The sequence below is a fragment of the Eulemur rufifrons genome, chromosome 21, assembly GCF_041146395.1.
Source record: "Eulemur rufifrons isolate Redbay chromosome 21, OSU_ERuf_1, whole genome shotgun sequence".
NCBI lineage: Eukaryota > Metazoa > Chordata > Mammalia > Primates > Lemuridae > Eulemur > Eulemur rufifrons.
In genome coordinates, this window is record NC_091003.1 from 7820899 (window position 1) to 7843829 (window position 22931).

Below are 22931 nucleotides of genomic sequence, written 5' to 3' on the forward strand. Positions count from 1 at the left end.
GTCCAAGGAAATGTGTGCATTTATTTCTTACCTAATCCTGGTACAAGAGCACCACGCCCCAGTGAGCTTCCTGCAGCATCTATGAGATCCGCACGACTTGTAAACTGACCATCCGAAATATTATACACCAAGCTAGAGGCTAGGACTTAAGAAACAAACATTAAGCTGTTTAATGAGCCTGAAGATTATGTTTCAAAGTTTAAATTTTAGGCTTTTAAGAAGACTTTTATAAAAATCGCCCCCTTTTTTGTTGTTGTTTTTTGTTGTTTTGTTGGTGGTACTAACAATGAGGAGATGGAGAATACTTGCATAAGACCACAGAAAGCAAACTATCACCAAAATATCTTCCTAAATTTAATACTGAACCACATTTTTGAGAGTGTTTTTAAAATGGCAAGTTTTACGTGAAGGTTTTTTCTATATAGATTACCAAAAGGGTATCTGCAAGAGGGATTATTAACACCATAAGGTAACAATGTTTATTAGAAATACTTTACAGGCCAGGTGTGGTGGCTCAGGCCCGTAATCCTAGCACTCTGGGAGGCTGAGGCAGGAGGATCACTTGAGCCCAGGAGTTTGAGGTTGAAGTGAGCTATGATGATGCTACTATACTCTAGCCAGGGTGACAGAGCAAGGCTCTGTCTCCAAAAAAAAAAAAAAAAAAAAAAATTACTGTTGACAATTTTTAATACAAAATTTTAACAAATTAAAGAAGGAAATTATAGAGCTCCAATATGTGTAACACCACACTGTGTCTCTTGAGTTTTTCTTTTTCTTATTCCTACCATTCTAGTGGTCTAGATCCTCATCACGCCTGACTTGAGTTATGACCTAAACTATACTCTTTCTTCTATATTTTCTACTGTTCCATCCAGAACACCAACAAAATGATCTTCTCAAAATATCTTTTTCATGGTGCTTACCATACATATGCCTTTCCTCCACTTGGCAACTTACATAGATAATATCCATTTTCACAGCTTAAACTCTAAGACCTCATCAAGTCTCTCCTTTCAACTCTACTCCACAATGAGCCTTTCTTGGATTCCACGGCATGTACATCTTTTCCACGTGGTCCCAGCAGGGACACAGCATCATCTATCATTTCTCAACTCATACATCTACATCGTTTCTCCCAACTAGACTACGAGCTCCTAAAGGCAAGTACCAATTCTTCCACTTCCTGAGCAGCCCCCACAGTGACCAATGTGGAACAGGACATAAAAGGAATTTAAGCATTTACTGATTTGCTGGGCTAAAATAGAATCACTGTGTAAGCAATATCCTCATGAAAGAGTGACACCATGAAGACCTGCTTTAATCAAATGGGGTCAATCTCAATTGAGCGAAAAAGCCATGCCAAGGAGACTATTAAAAAAGTTTAGTAAGACTAACTGTCAATAAAAAGACAAATAACCCAATCTAAAAATGGACAAAAGATTTGAACAGATATTCCTCCAAAGAAGATACACAAATGGCCAATAAGCACATAAAAAGATGTTCAGCATCATTAGTCATTAAGGAAATGCAAATCAAAACCACCATGAGGTACTATCACTTCATATCCACAAGGATGGCTATATAATCAAAAAATGGAAAATAAAAAATGTTGGTGAGGATGTGGAAAAATTGGAACCATTATACACAGGTGATGAGAATGTAAAATGATAGAGCTACTTTGGAAAACAGTTTGGCAGTTCCTCCAAAGGGTAAACATACAGTTTCCATATGACCAGCAATTCTACTCTGAAATATGTATCCAAGAGAAATGAAAAAATGTCAACATAAAAACTTATATACTAATGTTCATAGCATCGTTATTCAAAATAGCAAAAAGTAGAAACAACTCAAATATCCATCAACTGATGAATGGATAAACAAAATGGGGTATCATTCATATAATGAAATATGATTCAACTATAAAAAGGAATGAAGTACTGATTCATGCTGCAACGTGGATTAACCTTGAAAACACTATAGTAACTAAAAAAAGCCAGTCATGAAAGGCCATATGGTGTATAATTCCATTTATATAAAAAGTCCAGAATAGGTAAATCCATAGAACAGAAAGCAGACTGGTGGATATCAGGGGTTAGGGAGTAGGGAGAGCAACTGCTAATGGGTATGGGATTTCTTTTTGGGGTGATAGGTAAATAGTGGTAACAACTGCAGAACTCTGTGAACATACTAGAAAATCACTGAATTGTATAGTTTTTTTTCTTTTTTTAGAGAAAGTCTCACTGTTGCCCTGGCTGGAGTGCAGACATGCAATCACAGCTCACTGCAACCTCGAACTCGGGGGCTCAAGTGATCCTCCCACCTCTGCCTCCCAAAGCCCGGTAATTATAGGACTAAGACATTGCACCCAGCCTGAATTGTATTTAACAGGGTGAATTTTATGATATGTGAATTATATCTCAATATACTTTTTAAATTTTTACAAAAGACTAATAGTAAATTTGCATGATTTACTCTGCCCTAGGGGTTAAGGGGAAATTCTGTTAGAGAATCACTGTTAGAGAAAACAAGCTATTGAGAAAACATCCAACCAATTTGATTTTAAAGGCAAAAGAGTTTGGAGTTGTTATGAATATCAAAATTCTGAGCACATGCAACTACTTGAAATGGCCTAAAGATTAAGCTGATATCGTATAAACGATTTTGTTTAGACTGCTGAGATCATATTTATATCTGTAGGCTTTGGTTAGAGTAAGAAATGCTTTTTTAAAATCTAAATATGAACTAAAACCGTTTAATGGAATTACTGTAAGAAAATAATTTTAAGAGGGCAGAATATAAAATATTGGGAAATTAAAATAAGTAAACTGATTCTAAAACATTTTATGTGCTTAAACAAATTTCAAGGAAAAAAAGAAAGCAAAAAAAAAAATGTTGCTATATACAAAAGGAACATTTTGTTTTGTGTATTTTAGAAAACAATCTAACATATTTTATTGCATATGATCATCAAACAATGATGTGAGACGCTATCATCCTTTTATTTTCTACAATTGGGAAAACTGAGTCTGAGAGAGGTTAAATGATGTCCCTAAGGTAATAAAGTTAGAAAATGGTAATAGAAAAGAAACTTTTTTTGGTTTGTATTTTATTCCATTAACTTAACTTCCATCCACTTAACTATGTACCCACTCTGAAGCCACAATCCCATTGCTTGAATTATTATAGTGTGCCCCTTATAAAAATATATGTACATTTAAAAATGGTAATACATTTTTACACTTATTTTCTTTTCTTTTTTTTTTTTTTTTGAGACAGAGTCTCACTCTGTTGCCCAGGCTAGAGTGAGTGCCGTGGCATCAGCCTAGCTCACAGCAACCTCAAACTCCTGGGCTTAAGCGATCCTACTGCCTCAGCCTCCCGAGTAGCTGGGATTACAGGCATGTGCCACCATGCCCGGCTAATTTTTTGTATATATATATTTTAGTTGTCCATATAATTTCTTTCTATTTTTAGTAGAGACGGGGTCTCACTCTTGCTCAGGCTGGTCTCGAACTCCTGACCTTGAGCGATCCACCCGCCTCGGCCTCCCAGAGTGCTAGGATTACAGGCGTGAGCCACCGCGCCCGGCCTCACTTATTTTCTTTTCTACTTTTTTTGCTTAACATTTTGTGCGTCCTAAAATGGAGGTGTTTTACATACTTATTTTAATAGCTTTGGAATTCTATCATAGTGAGTAGAGCTCTTGCCATGTCATCAGTAAATAATGTGGCAAAAGATCATTTTATTCCCTAAAACTTTGCTGAACTATTATTTCTAGTAATTTTATAGGATGATAGTTTTCAAAAATATACTATTATGTAACTACAAAAAATTATATTTTTAAATCCTCCTAGCCTATAACTATTGATAATTATTTTTGTTGTTATCAGAGAGCTATTGCAAACAACTATTTAACAAAGTAAGTTTAAAATAATTAACAGGAAAGCCTTAAATTTCAACGTTTGAGATAAACTGGGAATAGTGCCACAAGTAAAATTCACTTACTTTTTAAAGACGACAAACCACTTGTTCCACCAAAAAGAGAGCGGGTGGCAGAACTGCCTGATCCCCCTGGAGGTGGCACCAGCATCACCAAGTATGTGCCACAGGTATATATAGGCGTCTTCCGCAGCATTTTTAGAGGCAGCCCACAGCTAGTATTTGCTAGAGAAAGGAATGAAAATGCTAAGTAAAAATATTTTACACAGAGATTAACCTGATTACTGAAACAGATTGGGGTATAATGAGGGAGCCCCAAACGAAGATACACCTCAATTAAGAAAACGGAACATTATTACTCTTAGTGCTGGATCAAAAAAAGAAGAAGAAAGAAAAAAGAAAACAGAGCAAAAAGTAATAGCTAAGGAAGAAATAATTATCTTCTGGCTCCACAGCCTGACCCCGGGCCTCCTGTTATATGGTCTGAACATTTCTTGAAGGTGTTCCCAATCTTCAATATGCCCTCATGTCTCTAAAAATTCTTTCCAAAGAATGAATCCTCACATGGACTAAATTTCAAAATAAGAGAAAAAGCCTACTGTTTGTATTTCCCCTAAAAAACAGATACAGATTGAGTACCCTTATCTGAACTGCTGGGCACCAGAAGTGTTTCGGATTTCAGATTTTTTCAGATTTTGGAAATATTTGCATAACACCAGTTGAGCTTCCCTAATCCATAAATCTGAAATCCAAAATGCTCCACCGAGCATTTCCTGTGAACATCATGTCGGTACTCAGAAAGTTTCAGATTTTGGAGCATTTTGGATTTTCAGATTTGGGATGCTCCACCTGTAGTCCCATGAAGATCTGTTTTTCAGTTTACACAGAACAAATTCTCGACAGGTTTGTGATATTAGACTCACTACAAACAGCTCCGAACGTGAAATCAGCCAAAAATTTCAACCTCATAAAAGCTTTCACACTATCTATCATAAAAGAATTTTATACCTCCATGCTTTATTATAACCCATTATATTAATAGGTATTTTTTCTTTTTTTAGGGCCAATGACATAAACTATCATTAAGCAAGTAATTATTGTTTCTAATCAAGAGGTGTAAAAATATACTTTAATTTCCCCTATTTACTGGCATATCCGAAATGCAGAGTGAATTTAAGGATTTTGTATATACACTAGCCTAGTGAGGATTGATGATGTCAACAGAAAATCAATCAGAGTGCTTTACTTAGAAAGCTGTCAGGCTATAAAATATAACTTATCATTCATAGTCTAGATACATGAAAAGTTGTTTTTAAATGGTTTAGATTAGAAAAATGAGCAAAGTGAAACCTAATCTATCTGGTATTTGTTTTGAATGCTTATGCTTCTAAAAAGCTTCATTTTTTTATGTAAGCCCCCACAAGTATATTCTTCTCTCAGAACATAAATTCAGGAGCATAAATTTCTATTGGTAAGAAACCCAAAAAGGCAGGATGTTGGTACTTCGGGATAGGAGTATGCCAACCTCCTCATTTGCTGGCAAGTTAATAAACTCCTCTTTCCTTCTCCTCCAAAATAAAGAAAAGAAAGAAAGAAAAAGCAACCCAAAAATGGCAATAATTGGAAAATTAGCAACTTTGTGAGCATAACATTTCACCAAGATGTTTTAATAGACATTAACATGATAATAGTATTAGTTTTTCAGGGAATAAAAACTTTTAGACCTTCTGAATGTTCACTTAATTTTCAAAAGTTTGCTTAATTTATAACTGGTGAATTTTTAATGCAGCAAAATCATGTTAAATAGGCACGTGGAGAATATATATAAAAGTACAATGAGACCACATGTTGACAACACAGGAATCAGTTTCCACAGAATTCTAAACATATCCTTGCTGAGATCTTTTTTGGATATGACACATATTTTCTCACCCTACAAACATTCCTTCAATATTTCCATTGTTCATGGTAGGATGCAATTTTCCCCCAAGGGACAAACCCAAATCAAGCTTTCAGCTTGTCATAAAAATGTTTATTTAGGTAAAAAAAATTGTCCTCTACAAAGTATTTCCTATAACTCAAATTAATCCACTTACCCAAGTTTTAACAACTTTTAACAATTTCCTCACTTATACTTGATACAACAGAGGGCTATGGAAATAAAATATTATCCTTAAATTCCAATATGGCCTAATAAATATTTAATTTGGTAGTCTCTTAATGAACTAACCACAAATGTTTCCTCTTCCTAGCATTTCAAACTATAAAAGAATTAAAGCATAAAATTATATTAAATTCGTTAAATGCATATTAATTCAGATATATTTTTCTATATATGGCAGTTTTTTCTAGCCTTATCTTTTACTACAGTTCCCTGTTGGTTATATTAAATAAATCTAGGTATTTGGTACATAACCTGTAAACTCTTCTAGAATAATGGTTCTTTTTTTAAAGAATAATGGTTCTTAACCTTTTTTGTGTCCTAGATGACTTTGAAAATCTGATGAAAATTAGGACAGATACATATAAAATGTTATTTAAAACTTTGGGAGAGTATGTTTAACTAACCCCTTAAAGGTTTATCCTGGTTAAGAACTGGTTTAAAAGTGCAGAATAATATATATAGTATGCTACCTTTTATTAAGAAAAGGTGGAAAATAAGAACGCATAAATTTGTCTTTAACTGTATTTGCATAAAGAAACCCTGGAAGGAGGCCAGGCACAGTGGCTCACACCTCTAATCCCAGCACTTTGGGAGGCCAAGGCAGGAGGGTCACTTGAGGCTAGGAGTTCGAGACCAGCCTGAACAACACAGTGAGACCCCATCTCTACAAAAAATAGAAAAATTAGCTGGGTGGGGTGCCTGTAGTCCCACGGAGGCTGAAGCAGGAGGACTGCTTGAGCCCAGGAGTTTGAGGTTGCAATGAGCTATGATGATATCACTGCACTCTAGTCTGGGTTACAGGGTGAGACCCTGTCTCAAAAAAAAAAGAAAGAAAGAAAGAAAGAAAAAGAAACCCTGGAAGAATAAATAAAAACCAATAAATAATATAGTTAACTGGGTAGGGGGGAGACAAGGTGGAGGCACAATATGGAACACACCAACATGGTGGGAATAAGACTTCTCTGCATAAACCTTTTCATATTCTTTTGACTTTCAAACTCTGTAAATGTACTATTTATTTTAAAACATTAAATAACAAAAACCAAATGATAAACTCTCTTTTTTTTTTTTTTTTTTGTGAGACAGGGTCTTGCTCTGCTGCCCAGGCTAGAGTGCACTGGCGTTATCATAGCTCACTGCAACCTCAAACTCCTGGGCTCAAGCTATCCTCCTGCCTCAGCCTCCCAAGTAGCTATGACTACAGGTGCGAACCGCCACGCCTGGGTAATTTTTTTTTCCTAATTTTAGTAGAGACAGGGTCTTGCTCTTGCTCAGGCTGGTCTCAAACTCCTGGCCTCAAGTGATCCTCCCACCTTGGCCTCCCCAAATGGATAGAATTGTAACAAACAAAATACGTGCTGTAGAAGGTTTGTCTCTTACTTACTTGGTCAAGATTGTATTTAGTGAAGATGATGCTAAATATCAGGTTTTCACATTCATGAGGCATACCTAAACATGAAATCAATTAATTTACACTAACAGTAATGATCATAAGGGATTTACAGTTAAAGATAAAGTTCTTTTGAATTATTACAGGTTCATGAGACATCATGTCTGCTGCCTGCAACAAGTATTAGGTTGGAACAGAAAAACTGGACGATGACTAGAAGATTAAATAAGGTGAACTATGCAAAGGAAAGTGCTTTGTACGGCACAGAGGAAGTGCTCAAAAAAAAAAAAAAAAATCAGGTGACCAGAGATAAACAAGCAAACAGATCTGGGAAGTACAGAGCAACATACCTGCTTGATCCTCTTTCAGCGTGTTGGAGATGGTGGAGCCCGTCAGCGCAGCAAGCGTTGCCGACGGGGAGGCCCTGTACCGAGAAAGTCTGCTCAGAAGCATCTCATTAATGCTTTTTGCAGACTCGCCCTCTTTTCTCATTAGAATTGTGCGCTCCTGAAGTGGGTTGGCTACGAAGACACCATTTTCAACCTAATATTAAAAAAAAAAAAAAAAAAAAAGAGGTCCTAAAATAATGTTTCCATTTAGTTAGCACATTTCAACTTGAGATTATTGTGAACTAGTTGATTAAAAACATTTAAAAAACTGCACCTGAGTAAATGCAGACCTCAAAACTTAAGTGTTCTATAGACACTACTGTAAACAAAAGAGGCTATGCTAAGTTTGAAAGCTTTCATTTTTCATAATAGCCTAGATTCTAAATGTAATGAGTCAAATTTAATAGGTTCTATGAAAAGTTGTTGATTAAAATTCCTTCTACTGAGTTCCACAGGCAGTGAAACTAATTACACGCCTCTGACAGGTAGAAGTAAGACGACAGGAAAACAAATCAATCAGTCTTTGATTTACTATTAAGGACAACTATGAGGATAATGTCTTCTTGAAATATAATTAGTGGCTAAAATCCAAACTCTCTGTTATTATAGCAGTGGTTAACATCAGCACCAGCAGCTTGGGTACTGACAGAGCAGCCCTGGACAAAGGAAGACTTGGCCACAAGTACATGTCAGCTTCGACTGGGTCTCTGCTGGTGCTTGGCAGCTCTTTCACTCATCACTTCATTATTCCCCAGCAGAATCTCTGGAGCGGTGATTCCAGAATTCCTTCACCGATTTTGAGCTTGACTTTCAGCAGACCACCTGGCTTTCTTTATTGCTAAAATGATCCGCTTACCAAAAGCTTCTCCCATTCACCTCTCTTCCAACTCAAGACTCTTTGAACCCAGCCTCATTTATTCTTCCTTTCCTCTTAATTCAGAGGAAGAAGCATTTCAGCTCATACTACTTAAGGCGAACCTTCCACTTCTGCCTCGAATTCTGCGCTCCCCTCTTCCCTCTCATCATCAGTGTCTCCCTCTCTACCGACTTCCTTCTTTTGTTTTCAAATATTCACAGATCTCAGATCTTAAACAAAACCTTGGTGGCCCATTAAAACATTATCCCTTTTTCCCCACTTTCATTCATTGTCAATGTCTCAAATATCCCACCGCCCCCTTCTAGACCTGGGTTCCTGGATCTGGCTGCAGCCTCAGAAACTGGTCCCACCAGCTAAGATAGGAAGGACAGGCCTGCAGCTGCGGGGTATGGCGATAAGAGGGAACAGGAGTGCAAAGCAGAAAGCAAAGAAGGAGGCCAGAGGGAAAGGTTGGTAACAGAGAAGAGGCAAGAGAAAGTGAGCAAAATCAGGAGCACAGCCAGGAAAGATCCCCAAAGGTGGCTGTCCATGGTGGGAGAGTCTGTTTCGACACACCCACAAATGATAAAGGAAAAGATTTGTTAGGGAGTCCAAAAATGCTGTTTCTATTTCCTCAACCCCTGCTTCTTAACCGTTTGAAGTTGCTGGTCTCTGAACTCAGCACCCTCTAATGAGTGGACAGTCTTGATGGTCCACCAGTAACTTAAAACCCAAACCTTCAACCTTTTCCTTGCCTTCCCTGCAGGCTGTGCCATGGTTCAGCCTTCTTGAGATTCTCTTTCTTCAGTCTGGGTGGCGGAACACAATCCTGGTTTGTTTCTTTTTAACGTGAACACGTATCTCTGTGTAAAGTGCTCACTGTGTGGGTGAGTGGAGTCCTTGCCCTCCCTCCTCTTTTCTTCTTTGCTGGTCTCCATCACCACTTGCTCAAGGAGGAGCTTGCCCCAGATTAGACCAGCCTCTGGTGTCCAAGACCTCCGCCTGCCACACTCTGTCCCTAGACCTTCCTGTGCTGGGCTCTTTCCCATCGTTCAGGTCTCGGGTAGAATGTCACCTACTCAAAGAGGCCTTCCCTGATTGCCAATCTAAAGAATCATCTCCCCTAGCCCACCAAGTCAGAGCACAGCACACTGTTTTGTTATCTGCACAGCACTTAAAACTCTGAAATTATTGTTTGCCCTTCTACCTCTGCCCACCCCAACTGAATGTCAGCCGCCTGAGAGCAGGAATCCTGCCTCCTTGTTCACCATAACGTGCCCAGCACTCAGGAGGCATTCAACAAACACCTGACACCTTGCTGAGTGACAAATCAATGGCCTCCCCCAAATCCAACTCCAACTTCTCTGTGGTGACCCCAACATTTCTATCTACAAACTCATTCTTGCTACTAAGATCTAGTCCCATTTTTCTAACTGCCTCTTACCCTCCCCACTGACACTTCTACTTGAATAGCCTCCTGTCACCTAAAATTTAACACATCCACATCTTACTACGTTGTTTTACCCCTACCCTCCTGCCAGATTAACCTTTAGCAAGCATAGCTCTATTTATGTTGCACAATTCTAAATATAACCCTTCAGAAGCATCCAAGATAAAAATCAATCACTTTAAATGTGGCATTCAAAAGCATTACCCAATCTGGCCCTATGAGAAAATCAATATATAACTTAAAAAAAAACCCACTACATTATTGTGTTCGAGTACTTTGAAAATATTGAAAAGAAAGACTCATAAAGCACCTGTGAGATGCAAGGAGGACTTGAGGTTTGGTCCACAAATGATAAATCTGCTGGGAATCCCTACTTTAGCAAAGAAGCTCTTCGGGGTAAAAATCTGCCCATTTAGGAAAGAGGAGAAGAGCTGGGAGGATGAGCAGCAGCCCAGAGTTCATTGTGACCAGGGGCTTCCCTCCTGGTCACCACCCTGGTCTACGCCACCATCATCTCAAGCCAGATGACTGGAGCCGCCTCCCAGCCCGTCTCATTGGTACTTCTTTTCGTTCTTCTTGCCCAGGAGCCATCCTAATCTTCTCTATATCATTCCAATTCGGGTATCTGTGCTGCCAAAGCAAGCACTTATCAGTACTTCTAAGTACTGAAGTGGAATCATAATTCACAGCAAATCTAATTCTTTCCAATAATTATCATCAGCTACATCTATGTGACAAATATCTATACTATTTAAAAACCAAAGTTAATCATGAATCAGTAAAGATTTCAGGCATAGAACCTTAAGAATCATCTCATTTAAAACTTCATTTCATAAATAAAGTTTTTGGCCTGGTTTGGCCCAGGAGGGCTATGGCTAAGCTCTATAATTTGTGAGTTTTGAAACAGGTGATTTTTATTACCTATTCAGTAATTTAAATTTTAAAAACCAAAATTAAAAATACTTCAATGTCCCCACAGTCCAATCCACTACCCGCCTCCAATTCCTCTCCTGCTTTCCCAGCAACCCGGCAGAGGGAATGATCCATTCCTCTCCACCTTACCCTCTACACCGTACCTCAAGCAACTCCTTCTGCCTTCCAGCCCTACAACTCCCCGAAAACAGCCCTTGCTAAGGCTCCAACGGCTTCCATATTCTACATTCAAAAGACCCTGTGCAATATGCACAGAGACAATATAGCAGAGACCCCATTTATACCAAAAAAAAATTTTTTTAATTAGGCAGGCATGGCAGTGCACACCTGTAGTCCCCGCTACTCACAAGGCTGAGGCTGGAGGATCACCTGAGCCCAGGAGTTCGAGGCTGCAGTGAGCTGTGATCGTGTCACTGCACTCCAGCCGGGACAACAAAGTGAGATACTATCTTTAAAAAAACATAAATAAAAAGACTAAGAAGGAACAATCAATGAGTAAGAGAAGTACTATGGGGTGGTAGCCAAGTGAAAACAGAGTTTCAAGACTGGGGGAATGGCCAGGTACGGTGGCTCATATCTGTAATCCCAGCACTCTGGGAGGCTGAGGTGGGAGGATCGCTTGAGCTCAGGAGTTTGCGACCAGCCTAAGCAAGAGTGAGACCCCGTCTCTACTAGAAATAAAAAAAATTAGCCAGGCGTGGTGGCATGTGCCTGTAGTCCCAGCTACTAAAGAGGCTGAGGCACGAAGATCCCTTGAGCCCAGGAGTTTGAGGTTGCTGTGAGCTAGGCTGATGCCATGGCACTCACTCTAGCCTGGGCAACAGAGCGAGACTCTGTCTCAAAAAAAAAAAAAAAAAAAAAAGACTGGGGGAGTGATCAACCATGTCAAACACTGCTAAAAGGTAAAGTAAAAAGAAGATGGAGTTGACCACTGAATTTAGCAACGTGGAAGCCACTGGTGAACTCAGTAAGAGCTATTTGATGGTGTGATGAGGATACAAAAGGGACTGGAGTGTGTTCAGGAGAAAATGGAAGGAGAGGGGGTAAAAAAACAAACAAAAAAACAGTAAGAATAAACTCTTTCAAGAGTTTTGCTTAGAGGAATCGGAAGATAGAGGAGTGCCTGAGGTGGATGTGAGTCAAGAGAGGTGGTTTTGTTTTTTCAAGATGGGATCCACTCTAATTTATTTGTATGTTGTGGTGGATGATCCATTGAGAGAAGAAAGTTGTTAATGCAAGAAAAAGACAATTGCAGAAAAAAAAATCCAACCTCCTACCCCTTTTATTACACAGCAGGTAGTGAATACAAACAGCGTTCTCAGCCTAGCTTTTTGTACTAAACAATGAGTTGGAAATTAATCTACTTCAGTCTTCATACTTTCTGATGGCTACACAGTGTTCCATTCTGTGAAACTACCACAGGCAGCAAGCCAGATATCTGTGCTTAGCTTCCCAAGTTAGCATTTTAGAAAAGCTGCTAAATTAGTGGCCAGGGACAATTTAAAAAAATTTTTCAGTGATAAAAAGTTTCAAACATGTGCAAAAACAGAGAATAGTATAATGAACCTCCATGTAACCATGGTTCAAATTCAACTATTGCCCAGACGTTGCCACACATGTTCAGCTGACCACCTCTTTTTTTTTGTTCAACTATTTTAAAGTGTATCCCAAACATCATGTAATTCCACTTCTAAATATTCTGAATACTTCATTAAGCATCTCTAAAAATATGGACATTTTCTTATATGTGCCATTATCATACTTAAAAAGTAAATTATGACTAACCCCTTGGTTTCATCATAACACTCAATACTTTTATATTCAAATTTCAAATTGTCTTCACAAAGTTTTTTTACTGATGATATGTTTGATTCAGACACCAAAAATGATTCAAAGGTTGTTCTTTTAATCTAGAGCAGGCTACTTCTTACCCAACTTTTTATTTTATGCCACAGGAAGGGACTATTTTAGTTGTTCTATTTCCTACAGGGCAGGTATGGGCTTTTGATTATATAACTGTATGTCTAAATATATCTTTATGTTGTCTTTACAGTTGATTGATACTTTGGGTGAATACTTACTTTTGGGTGAAAATAAATTTCCCTGAGAATTTTGAAAGCACTGCTCCATTTTTGCGTCCAGGAATGCTACTTAAAGAGCCTGGTGCTTTTCTAATGCCTCATGATTTGTATATAATTTTTAACATTTTTCTGGAACCTTTAGAATCCTCTCTTTTATCCCTGGTAATGTGAAATTTCATGATGATGTGTCATGGTATGGGCATTTTTCATTCACTGTGTCAGATGCCTTTTAATGCAGACACCAATATTCTTTGGTCTGAAATATTTCTTGTATTATTTCTTGATCATGTTCTCCTCTTTATTTTCTGTTCTCTTTTTGGAACTCCTATTAGCAAGGCTTTAGATGGATGACTCTAGTATGCCTTTTATCTTTTCTCTCCCATTTACTGTTCTTTACCTATTTGTCCTACCTTCTGGGAGATTTCTTCTTTAACTCTTTTTTATTTTTATTTTTTTTGAGATGGGGTCTTGCTCTCCTGCCCGGGCTGGAGTGCAGTGGCATCATCATAGCTCACTGCAACCTCAAGCTCCTGGGCTCAAGCGATCTTCCTGCCTCAGCCTCCTGAATAGCTGGGACTACAGGCACACAACACCCTGCTCAGCTAATTTTTCTAGTTTTTGTAGAGACAGGCTGGTCTTGAACTCCTGGCTTCCCACTAGAGCCTCCCAAAGTGCTAGGATTACAGGCACGCGCCACTGCATTTGGCCAAACTCCTATTAATTTTTAAATTTTTAAATTTTCATAATCATAGTTTTAATTTCCAGGAGCGCTCATTCTCTGATAATTCTTTTTTTGTGACATCCTGTTCTCTTTTATGAATGCAGTATCTTCTCATATCTCACAGAGAACTTAGTGCTTATGGAGTTTTACTCTATTCCTTCTGTTACCTTTTCTTAAATTTCTTTTTCTCATTTTCAATTTTCATATTAGAGGCTTTCCTCACTTGTCTAGTGATCCTTGGGTGTCTGCTTTTTTTTAATTGTAAAGCTTTTTGTCAGGAAAAACTGCAACGTACACAAAAGAAGAGAGAATAGAATAATGGGCAGCTTCCTGTGTGCCCACCACCTGCTTCAATCATCATCACCATTTTGCCCACGTGTTTTACTCCCGCCGTCCCGTCCCCCCCGCCCCGCCCCCCACATACCTCTGCAATGTTCGGAGGTTGGTTTGTTGGGTTTTTGTTTTGCCTGCTCTTTTTCAACAGTTCAGCACTAATCAGGAATTCTGTGGACACGGCTGAAACTTGCTTACTAAAAGACATGACTTGTGGGTGATTCACCAAGGAAGTAAGTCTTTTCCTTAGATGAACCGAACATCTGTATGTACAGGCCTTTTTTCCAAGGTTATTCAATTTCTTCAGAAAATAAATATCTAGTCTTATGCGTGGACAGCCAGCACCTGAGTGCAAATGTGTGCACCAGGAGGGGGCCGACGGGCCCTTGTGTAAACTCTCAGGCCACCACCTTGTCTCACCGGGCTCTGTGCCACATCTGATGCCACCAACTCCTGAGACGCTCTAGGGTTGGGTGAGTCATCTCTCTTTCTCTTGGTACTCCCCTGAACATACGCTTTTAGTCTTGGCTTTCTCTACACTAAAGAATAGGAACAGACACTATACTCTCTATCTTCTAAAGTAGGGGGATAAGAAATACTGCCTAGAGTTCGTGAACAAGAAATTAAGGTTCAATAATCAATTACAAATATAACCAAAAGAAAAACTAAAATGAATGAAATAAATACATTAGGAGGAACAAGGAAAGAAAGAGGGGGAATTGCGCCAAATCCTCCTCAGAGCAAAAAAAAAAAAAAAGAAAAAAAATCAATGAATAATATCTGAAGTTCATTAAAGAAGAAACAGCAATATGAGCATTTTACTTAGAGATACGAAGGTAACCTCTGGAAGAACATGACTGCCTAGGAGGAGCCCGCTCGGGATGGGGCAAGAGACTCCTGCTTTACATTATGAGCCTGTAGCAAAGAAAACTGTGTGTGGATTTCTCTGATACAATTTTTTCTTTTAACAAAAGTATACAAGGGAAAGGGGGAATTCATTAGTGTTCCCATTATTCTTAGGATAAAGGTCTAAATTCTTTAAACAGCTGGTGAGTCTGTTTAAAAACAAATTTTTATAAAAAAGCTCTTCTGACAATTATGAACACATGTTCCATCTCTAGCAGACCAATTCAAAGATTCATTCTGGCAAGGACATTTTATAAGAAAGATAATGGTTAGAGAATACTGTGAGCAGCAAAAAAAAAAAAAAGAGAGAGAATACTGTGAAACTCAATAGAAAAAGAAAAGAATGTATGGGTAAAGGTTACTAGACTCCTGACTGACAGTCAGCTAGTGGGATGGATGAGTGGTTTCCCAGAACATGTTTTAATCCCGTTAAAATTTATTAGAAAATTGCTTTGGTAGTTTTTTTTTTTTTTTTTTTTTAACAGGAATGCTAATTTCTTCCCAGAAGGAGACTATAAATTACATCATGAAAAAAGGTTTTGTCACAGACCTGGCTTGGGGCAATTTTTTTCTTTTATAAGTCTCTACAAATTATCTGGACCATCTCTGTCCAACAGAACATTCTTGAATTGCAAAAATGTTCTATATTTTTGCAGCTCAATGAGGCAGCCACTAGCCAGCCACATGTGGCTACTAAGTACTTGAAATGTAGCTAATAGAACTAAGCAACTGAAGTCTTAATTTGGTTTAATTTTAATTGAAATTTAAATAGCCAAGTGTGGCCAGTGGCTACTGCACCGGACGGTGTGGATCTAGACCACCTTGGCTTCCAGGCTCTTCTCACCCCACGCTGTCCTCTCGGCATTCCCCTGGCCACTTTCACTTCCCTAAGTACGCTTGCTCCTGCACAGAACCTTTGTACTTGTGGTCTCCTATTCCTGGAAAGTTCTTCCCTTACCTACTCCCCAACTTCTTTGTCTGGTTAACGATCCGTTTTTCTTCACTACCTAAAATTATCTTGCCTACTTATTTGCTCACTTGTTTATGGTTAATTTGTTTCTCTCTCCACCACCATCACCTCAACCCATCCAACTCTGGAGCTAGAATACAAGTTCCATTTGGGCCAGAACCCTGCCTGCCCTGCCCGTGACTGTATTCCCACCACCTAGATAAGCCACTGCTTGGCTTATGTGAGCACTTGGCTAACATCTAATGGACGAATGTCTTCCCACAATTTTAACTGTCATCTCTCTCGAAGACTCCCAATTTCTATCTGTAGACACATTCTTGCCACTGCAACGTTCCCAACAGCCCCATGAGCATTTCTGCTTAAATACCCTACTGTCTACACATTAAATAATGTTATCTCCGCTCTGTTGCCAGATTAACCTTCAGAAAGCTTGGCTCTGTTTATGTAATACAAGTCCAAACAAAGAAACCTTCGAAGATATTTAGGAGAAAAATCAATTGTTAGGAAACAGTGAACACACTGTACATACTGCAAGGTTCTTGGGCCCTTTATACACCAATATAGAAAGAAAGCAAATAGAAATGTTTCTGCAAAGACACAAACGAGAAAGTTAAACTTACCACAAGTTCAAAAATGTCCATGAAGACAGAATGTCCCTTCGGCGTTTTCTCATTCAGACTGGCAGGAGACCAGATCCAATAGAAATAAGTACCATCTGAAGAGAGGTGCACGGTGCTCATGGTGCTGCCAACAGGGAGGTGATTGGCTGGCATTGGCACCATCTGGCACACCTGGACATGAAAGGGAGGAAATCTTCATCACGGGACGTACAAATTCTGATTAATCTTATCAGCTCATTATTAATGCTGTTAAGTCCAAGATGAGAATTCACTAGGCTTCCTCATCAAAATAAAACTGATATTTACCTCTAAGAATAATATACAAAAATTATATGGAAAAATGTAAAAGTTCATACAATGGCAAGTAGAATAAATATGAGCAGTCATTCAACAGATGAAAAGATTCTTGAGATTAATGGAAATTACACTTAGTAGGAAAATGTATTTACTAAACATTTTGAATCTGTTATGCATGTGTGTTTTATCTAGCACTTATTAAAAACAAAGTTTTTGTGAAATAGCACTTTATCACATTTCTTTAGTAAATGAATTTAAGATCATGTTTAAAAGATTAGAACAATGTCTTATTCATCTTTATATCCCCCGCACCTAATTCAGAACTTCATTCCAAGTTATTCAATAAATATGGAAGGAAGGAAAAAAGTGACAGCAAAATGAAGACAAGAGGGAAAGCTGAGAAGAGGAGGAATGAGAAATAGAGTAAAAAACATGAAGGCCCATGACAGATCCTAACTTATCACGAGGGCTTATTGATATTCAGCGAGTCCCTCAGGAAGAAAAGACAAACACCAAATGCTCTATACTAGACATGAAGGTACGTGTTTCTAATACTAAACATCCTTCTGGTTGAGCATAATGAATAAGCTTTGCATCACTTCACAATAAATGTGTAGCTACATACTAATTTTTACTGCCAGAGATAAGCACTTAAAATGAGCGAAAAAGAGAACCAAAAAACTGCTGGCTAGGTTTTTGTTTTTGTTTTGATCTGGAAATACAAGAGCTTAGAAATCCAAAATAAAAGTAATCAGAGAAGGTCAGATGCCTTTAGGGAACAGTAAGAACAAATGTCAATTACCCCATTGCTTTGGGTGGGTCACCAGTCTTCCTAAGGCTACTTCTGACTCCTCGACTCATTTCATATAAACTTTTTTCCAGACTTGTTTTGTCTAGTTCAAAAGTAGAAACTCATTAGTTGTTATAACTACACTTTGAACTTGTAGTGCCAGGAAGTCCAGAAAGTTGACACCTACCAATTGGCCTGTGCTATCCCCACATTGCTCCCAATGCATGTTTCTAGTTAGTGACCTACAGCACTGCTTTCTTGGGCAATGCCAAAGTTTCTGCATCCCAGAAAAATGGATGGTAAAAAAAATAAATAAAATTAAAAAGAAAAGTCTTTGCAACAACATAGAGGAACCTGGCATTGCTTCAAACATAAACCATGTTCTGAGATTTAACATCTGTTTAACTCCCAGCTTTATAACTTCTATTTCAAATAAACATGAGACATTCTCATCTATCTGCATTCAGGACGAGGTCAAATGGACATCTATTTGTTAATTTGTTCATTTTGTTCCTCCAACAATAATTGAGCACCTACTGTGTGCTCTGGAGATGACAATGATGAACAAGTCTCAGTCCCTGTTCTATAGGAAAGTCAGTTGAGTGACAGACAAAAATAGATGTGACATTCCACTTAATTCCTGGATGTGACTACTCTTAGGGTACTCACCCCACAGATGGTAACTCTAACCATTCAGTTCAACTTTGGTTGAAAGGCAGAAAGTTGTAGTGTAAGGAGTTCAGACTTTCGAGCTGAGAACCAAAGGTTCAAGTTCTGGTGCTGCTACTATTAGCTATGTGGTCTTGGGCAAGTTACTTAACCTCACTGAGCTGCATTCCTTCATTCAACAATAAACACTTGCTGAGTACTTACAAGGTCCCTAGCCTCAGCTGCCTTATCTATAAAATAAACCTACCATAGGTTGTATCACACAGGTAGGGAGAGGAAGTGTATGTAAATTGCCTAGGCCAGGGCCTGGCACAGAAAGAGATATTGATAAATGGTAGCTACCATTATTGTTATCAATCAAATGTCAGGCACCATATTATGTTCTTGGGATACAAAGATGAGTAAGACAGGGTCCAAACCTAAAGGTGTGCATGGTCAGTGAAGTCAAACAGAAGAGCAGGAAATTTCAGCACAACAGAGTGAGCGCCATGATAGAGTGCTTATGAGAGCACTATAGAAGAGCTCTTAGTCCCCAACATGCAATGATTTTATTCTAAACTCATTTCAAAGCTCCCTTTTCCACAGACAGGCTGTTGAGAACAAATCAAATGAGGAAATGATGCCTTCCCAAAATAGATCTGATTTTAAAAAAAACAGCTAGTATTTATACCATCTTTGTCTAAAATTTTTTTAAAATCATAAAAAAAAGTTTATCATCAGCCTTAGAAACTTAGACAGTACATTCATTCAGCTCACATGGGAAAACTCTAAGACATTATAAAGAAAAAACAGAATGCCCAAACTGTAACAACTGAAAGGATGCCACTCTGGCAGGAAAATATATCAATCGCATTATTACTTCTGATGATGTCAGGAACTCCCCTTACCATCTCCAAAATATAAAAGACAATGCCTTGGTTTTTTGTTTACCTGAAGGGTATTCTGGTCAATGACCTGGAAAAGGGAGTGAGGTTTATTATCAAAAGATACAGGCCGGTGGAGAAGACTGCCGCTGCCAAAAGCCACCCATCCTGGTTCCAGTTCCTCATTCCGGCAGTACACAAAACCTCTGTGGAAGAAAACAGTACACAGGCTGAATCATCAGGCTATGTCGGAAACCCTGCAACACACACAAACAAAATTTTCAACGTAATTTTTAAAAATGACTAAATATGCCAAACATCCAAAGGAAGGAGAATACATAACATTAACTTTGGGACTGACAAACTATGGCAAATATTAATTTTCCACGATGAGTTAAAGAGGAGAAAAAGTTGGGGAAAAGGTCTAACTAAATATATAAGAGGCTCTCAAACTGAGGTTTCTTTTGGCAGCAAATCATAGATCTTATATCCCAAGTGAAAATCACTGCTAAGCCAATGTAAAATCCAAGTTCGAAAAGACTTGGATTTTAGTAGTAGAAAATGTCCATTTATCCACATGGAGAAGTCACTGATATCGTTATAAAAACCCTGATCACAGAAGAATTTCTGTCTAGAAACGATGATCTTAGGGCTACCAAACTCTTCACGGTCAAAACAAAGGTAAAATGTGTTAACAGAATAAGATACGGGGAGATACGGGGAGGTGGCAACAAGAGAAGACTAGAATCATTTGAATCAGTTTGGACTTGTCATTCAGTTATTAGTCTACTGGGAGTCAGATGCACCCCAGTATCTCCTTCACAGTGACTGATGTAAGCAGGAAAATGTTCCAGCCAAATCATTCAGCAAGTTCCATGCAACTGACCTGAGTGTACCATGTAATCCAGACCCCAATTTGCTTACTCCTCTTCCAACTGAGTTAGTAGTATACAGGTAAAGACCATCTGCCGTGAGACAGCGTCCCAAGTCAGCATCTGAAATTGTGTTTTCACAGGTAAATTACATATATACTTTTTCTAATGAAACTATAAACATGCTTTTTCTAATGAAAAAGCCATAAGGAGGTTGAATAAAATAATCTCCCCCTTCTAAATTAAGTGCTTCAGTGTGACTGTAAGGGAAGATGGCTTTGACTCCAAAATCAAACATCCAAAATGCATGCAGAACCGGGGACCAAGATCAGATCAGATAGTTATTAGCAGGGGAACACGGTTCACCCTGCCAAATGTTTTTTTCTTTCTTTTTGAAAAGCTTGTAGTAGTCAAGTTTAAACATTCCTAATTCTAATTTGAAGTGACTAAGAATACAGTAGAATACCTTTATTAATAACTGCATAGTAGGAAAAATGTGAGCTCTTAGGAGCCTTGGGCACTCATTAGGTGACCTTGAACCTCTTTTAACTTCAGTTTCTTCATCTAAAAGGCAAGGATAATATGTGTCTCAAGGGTTAATATGATGGCTAAATGAGATAATACAGGTAATACACCTATATTGCTCTCTGGTATAAAGCCAGTGTTCCATAAATGGCAAATGAAATTATGTTAATATACTAATGGTATACATTGAACTAAAATCTGCTTCTGTGGATTTTCCATTCAGAGATCCTAATTTTAGTTTCTGGAGGGACACAGCACAAAAGTATAGCTCTTCTATTTAAAAACAGCAATATGTTTCCCTTAGCTATGTCTTCCCCAATCTAAAATAAATAGTATCTCTCTATATGCTAGTACTAACTTATATTCCAAACAATTTGCCTTAAAATAGGGTTTATGGATAAAACTTTTGGTGTTTATTTTCATAATCATTCTGTTCACTATGTTTAAGTGGAGTTTGTCCACCTGAAGCATGCCATATTAGCTGAAGGAAATTCAATGTCACACCATCAAATTAGTACTAAGTATGCTGCTATCTTAAAAATTCAGTCTACTAATCTGAGACAACTGAGACCTACACCTATTGGCTCCTCAAAAAAAGTCAGTTAAAATGAGTGATCATTTTTAAAATATTAGCATCACACCTTAAACTAAAAATTACATTTATTCACCCATATTTAAGGCCCAAGGCCTTTTGGATATGGGTCTGATGAGGGGTAGATGTGAAGGGGACAAGCTAAACAAGATCGGCCAGGAGTTGGTATTTGTTGAAGCCGAGTGATGAGTACATAGGGTTTATTATAGTATTCTCTCAACTTCGGTCAATGCTGAATGCCTGCATATTAAAAATTAAATAAATTATTCAAAATATTATTATAAGAAAAACCTCCTCTACCTAGATGCAAAACCAGAGGTATCCGCGAATGAAAGCAAAGAGATCGGCTTACTGTCGTCATCCTCAGTGAGAAACTACTCCAAGGGAGATCCCAAGGAAGGGAGTAAAGAAAGGGGTTTTAGTCCTGGCCTATAATGTCTGAGAACTTCTCGGGTACTGCAGGCATTCTGCTTCTCCTGCTGATGCTGGCTGAGTCCATGAAGGGAATCAATCGTATCTAAAAGCTTTGCCTCTTCTCTCAGCACTCTCACACGACCGTCTAGAAGAAGTGGTGCACTGTGAGAAGGCACAGGCCCTGGGCTGGGAGGTGCAAGGTGGCCTGTTGCTTAGATTCTGCACCATGCCCTTAGGGCCGCCCAGGAAGTTGCCCCATGGAAGGCAGAAAATGAAGGGGTAGGCCGAAGAGGGACTCAATGCCACACCTGAAAAACACCAATTTCTTAAAGATTCACTTTACTGAGTCTTTCTAAAACACTCAGCTTTCTTATGGAAACAATTTCCTGGGCTTTTGTTTCATTCCTATTTCATCGGCTATGTAATATTTAATGATATAATCACAACAACAAGTACTAATCACAGTAACAAACAGGTTTGGGAGCAAGGCTGACTCTTGGCCAACCTGCAGCTCCGCTGGTGGGAGCAGCAGTGCACGGACGTGTCACGGAGTGCTGACCAGCCCCGTGGGTTTGGCGGGCCGCAGCACTGGTCTGCACATTTTACTGAGCAAATGGAGAGGCCTTAATCCTCTGGCAGGTTAGTTAAGAGAGCTTCTCCCATTTTTGTTGAGATAATATAATAAGCTGACATGTAATACTTTAAAGCTGTGTAAAAACATTTGAATCCAGCCTACTTTGTTTAAAGGAGATCCTTAACGATTCATGCTCCCTCAAACCTCCTCATTTTTTGCTTTCAGGATCGCAGAGTTCATTAACACACACAATGAATTACTAAAAGAAATAGTATCAGGCAGCAAGACCTGATACTCTATTAATAGACAAAACAATTCAACTTAAGGCTTTCATACCCAAACTCAAATACCCAGAAACCAACTTAAGTAATTCTTGCCTCCTTGGCAAGAGTGTGTGGATGATACCTGTTCCGTGTGTTAGTAAAGCCTATTCATTTTCTTACCTCACTGAGTATCGGCTTTATACTCTTACTGATAAAGCAGACAATGAGCACACTGTATAGAAACCTTGAGCTCTTAGTTAAAAGGAACACACAGTTATATCTAAAGCACACAATGATCTAAAACCATTACATTTACATCT

The 22931-nt window shown here is 38.5% G+C and overlaps 1 protein-coding gene across 3 annotated transcripts in view; it reads right to left on the minus strand.

Annotated features, from left to right (window-relative positions):
- HECTD4 (HECT domain E3 ubiquitin protein ligase 4) overlaps positions 1-22931 on the minus strand; it is a 160266-nt gene that overhangs the window by 90429 nt on the left and 46906 nt on the right. For all 3 annotated transcript variants that reach the window (XM_069496936.1, XM_069496935.1, XM_069496938.1), the window contains exons 5-10: positions 20258-20366; positions 19439-19577; positions 16753-16923; positions 7844-8036; positions 4006-4164; positions 32-145 (exon numbers count right to left, since the gene is read on the minus strand). In XM_069496936.1, coding sequence (XP_069353037.1) covers positions 32-145; positions 4006-4164; positions 7844-8036; positions 16753-16923; positions 19439-19577; positions 20258-20366 — 885 coding nt within the window. The remainder of the gene's footprint in view (positions 1-31; positions 146-4005; positions 4165-7843; positions 8037-16752; positions 16924-19438; positions 19578-20257; positions 20367-22931) is intronic.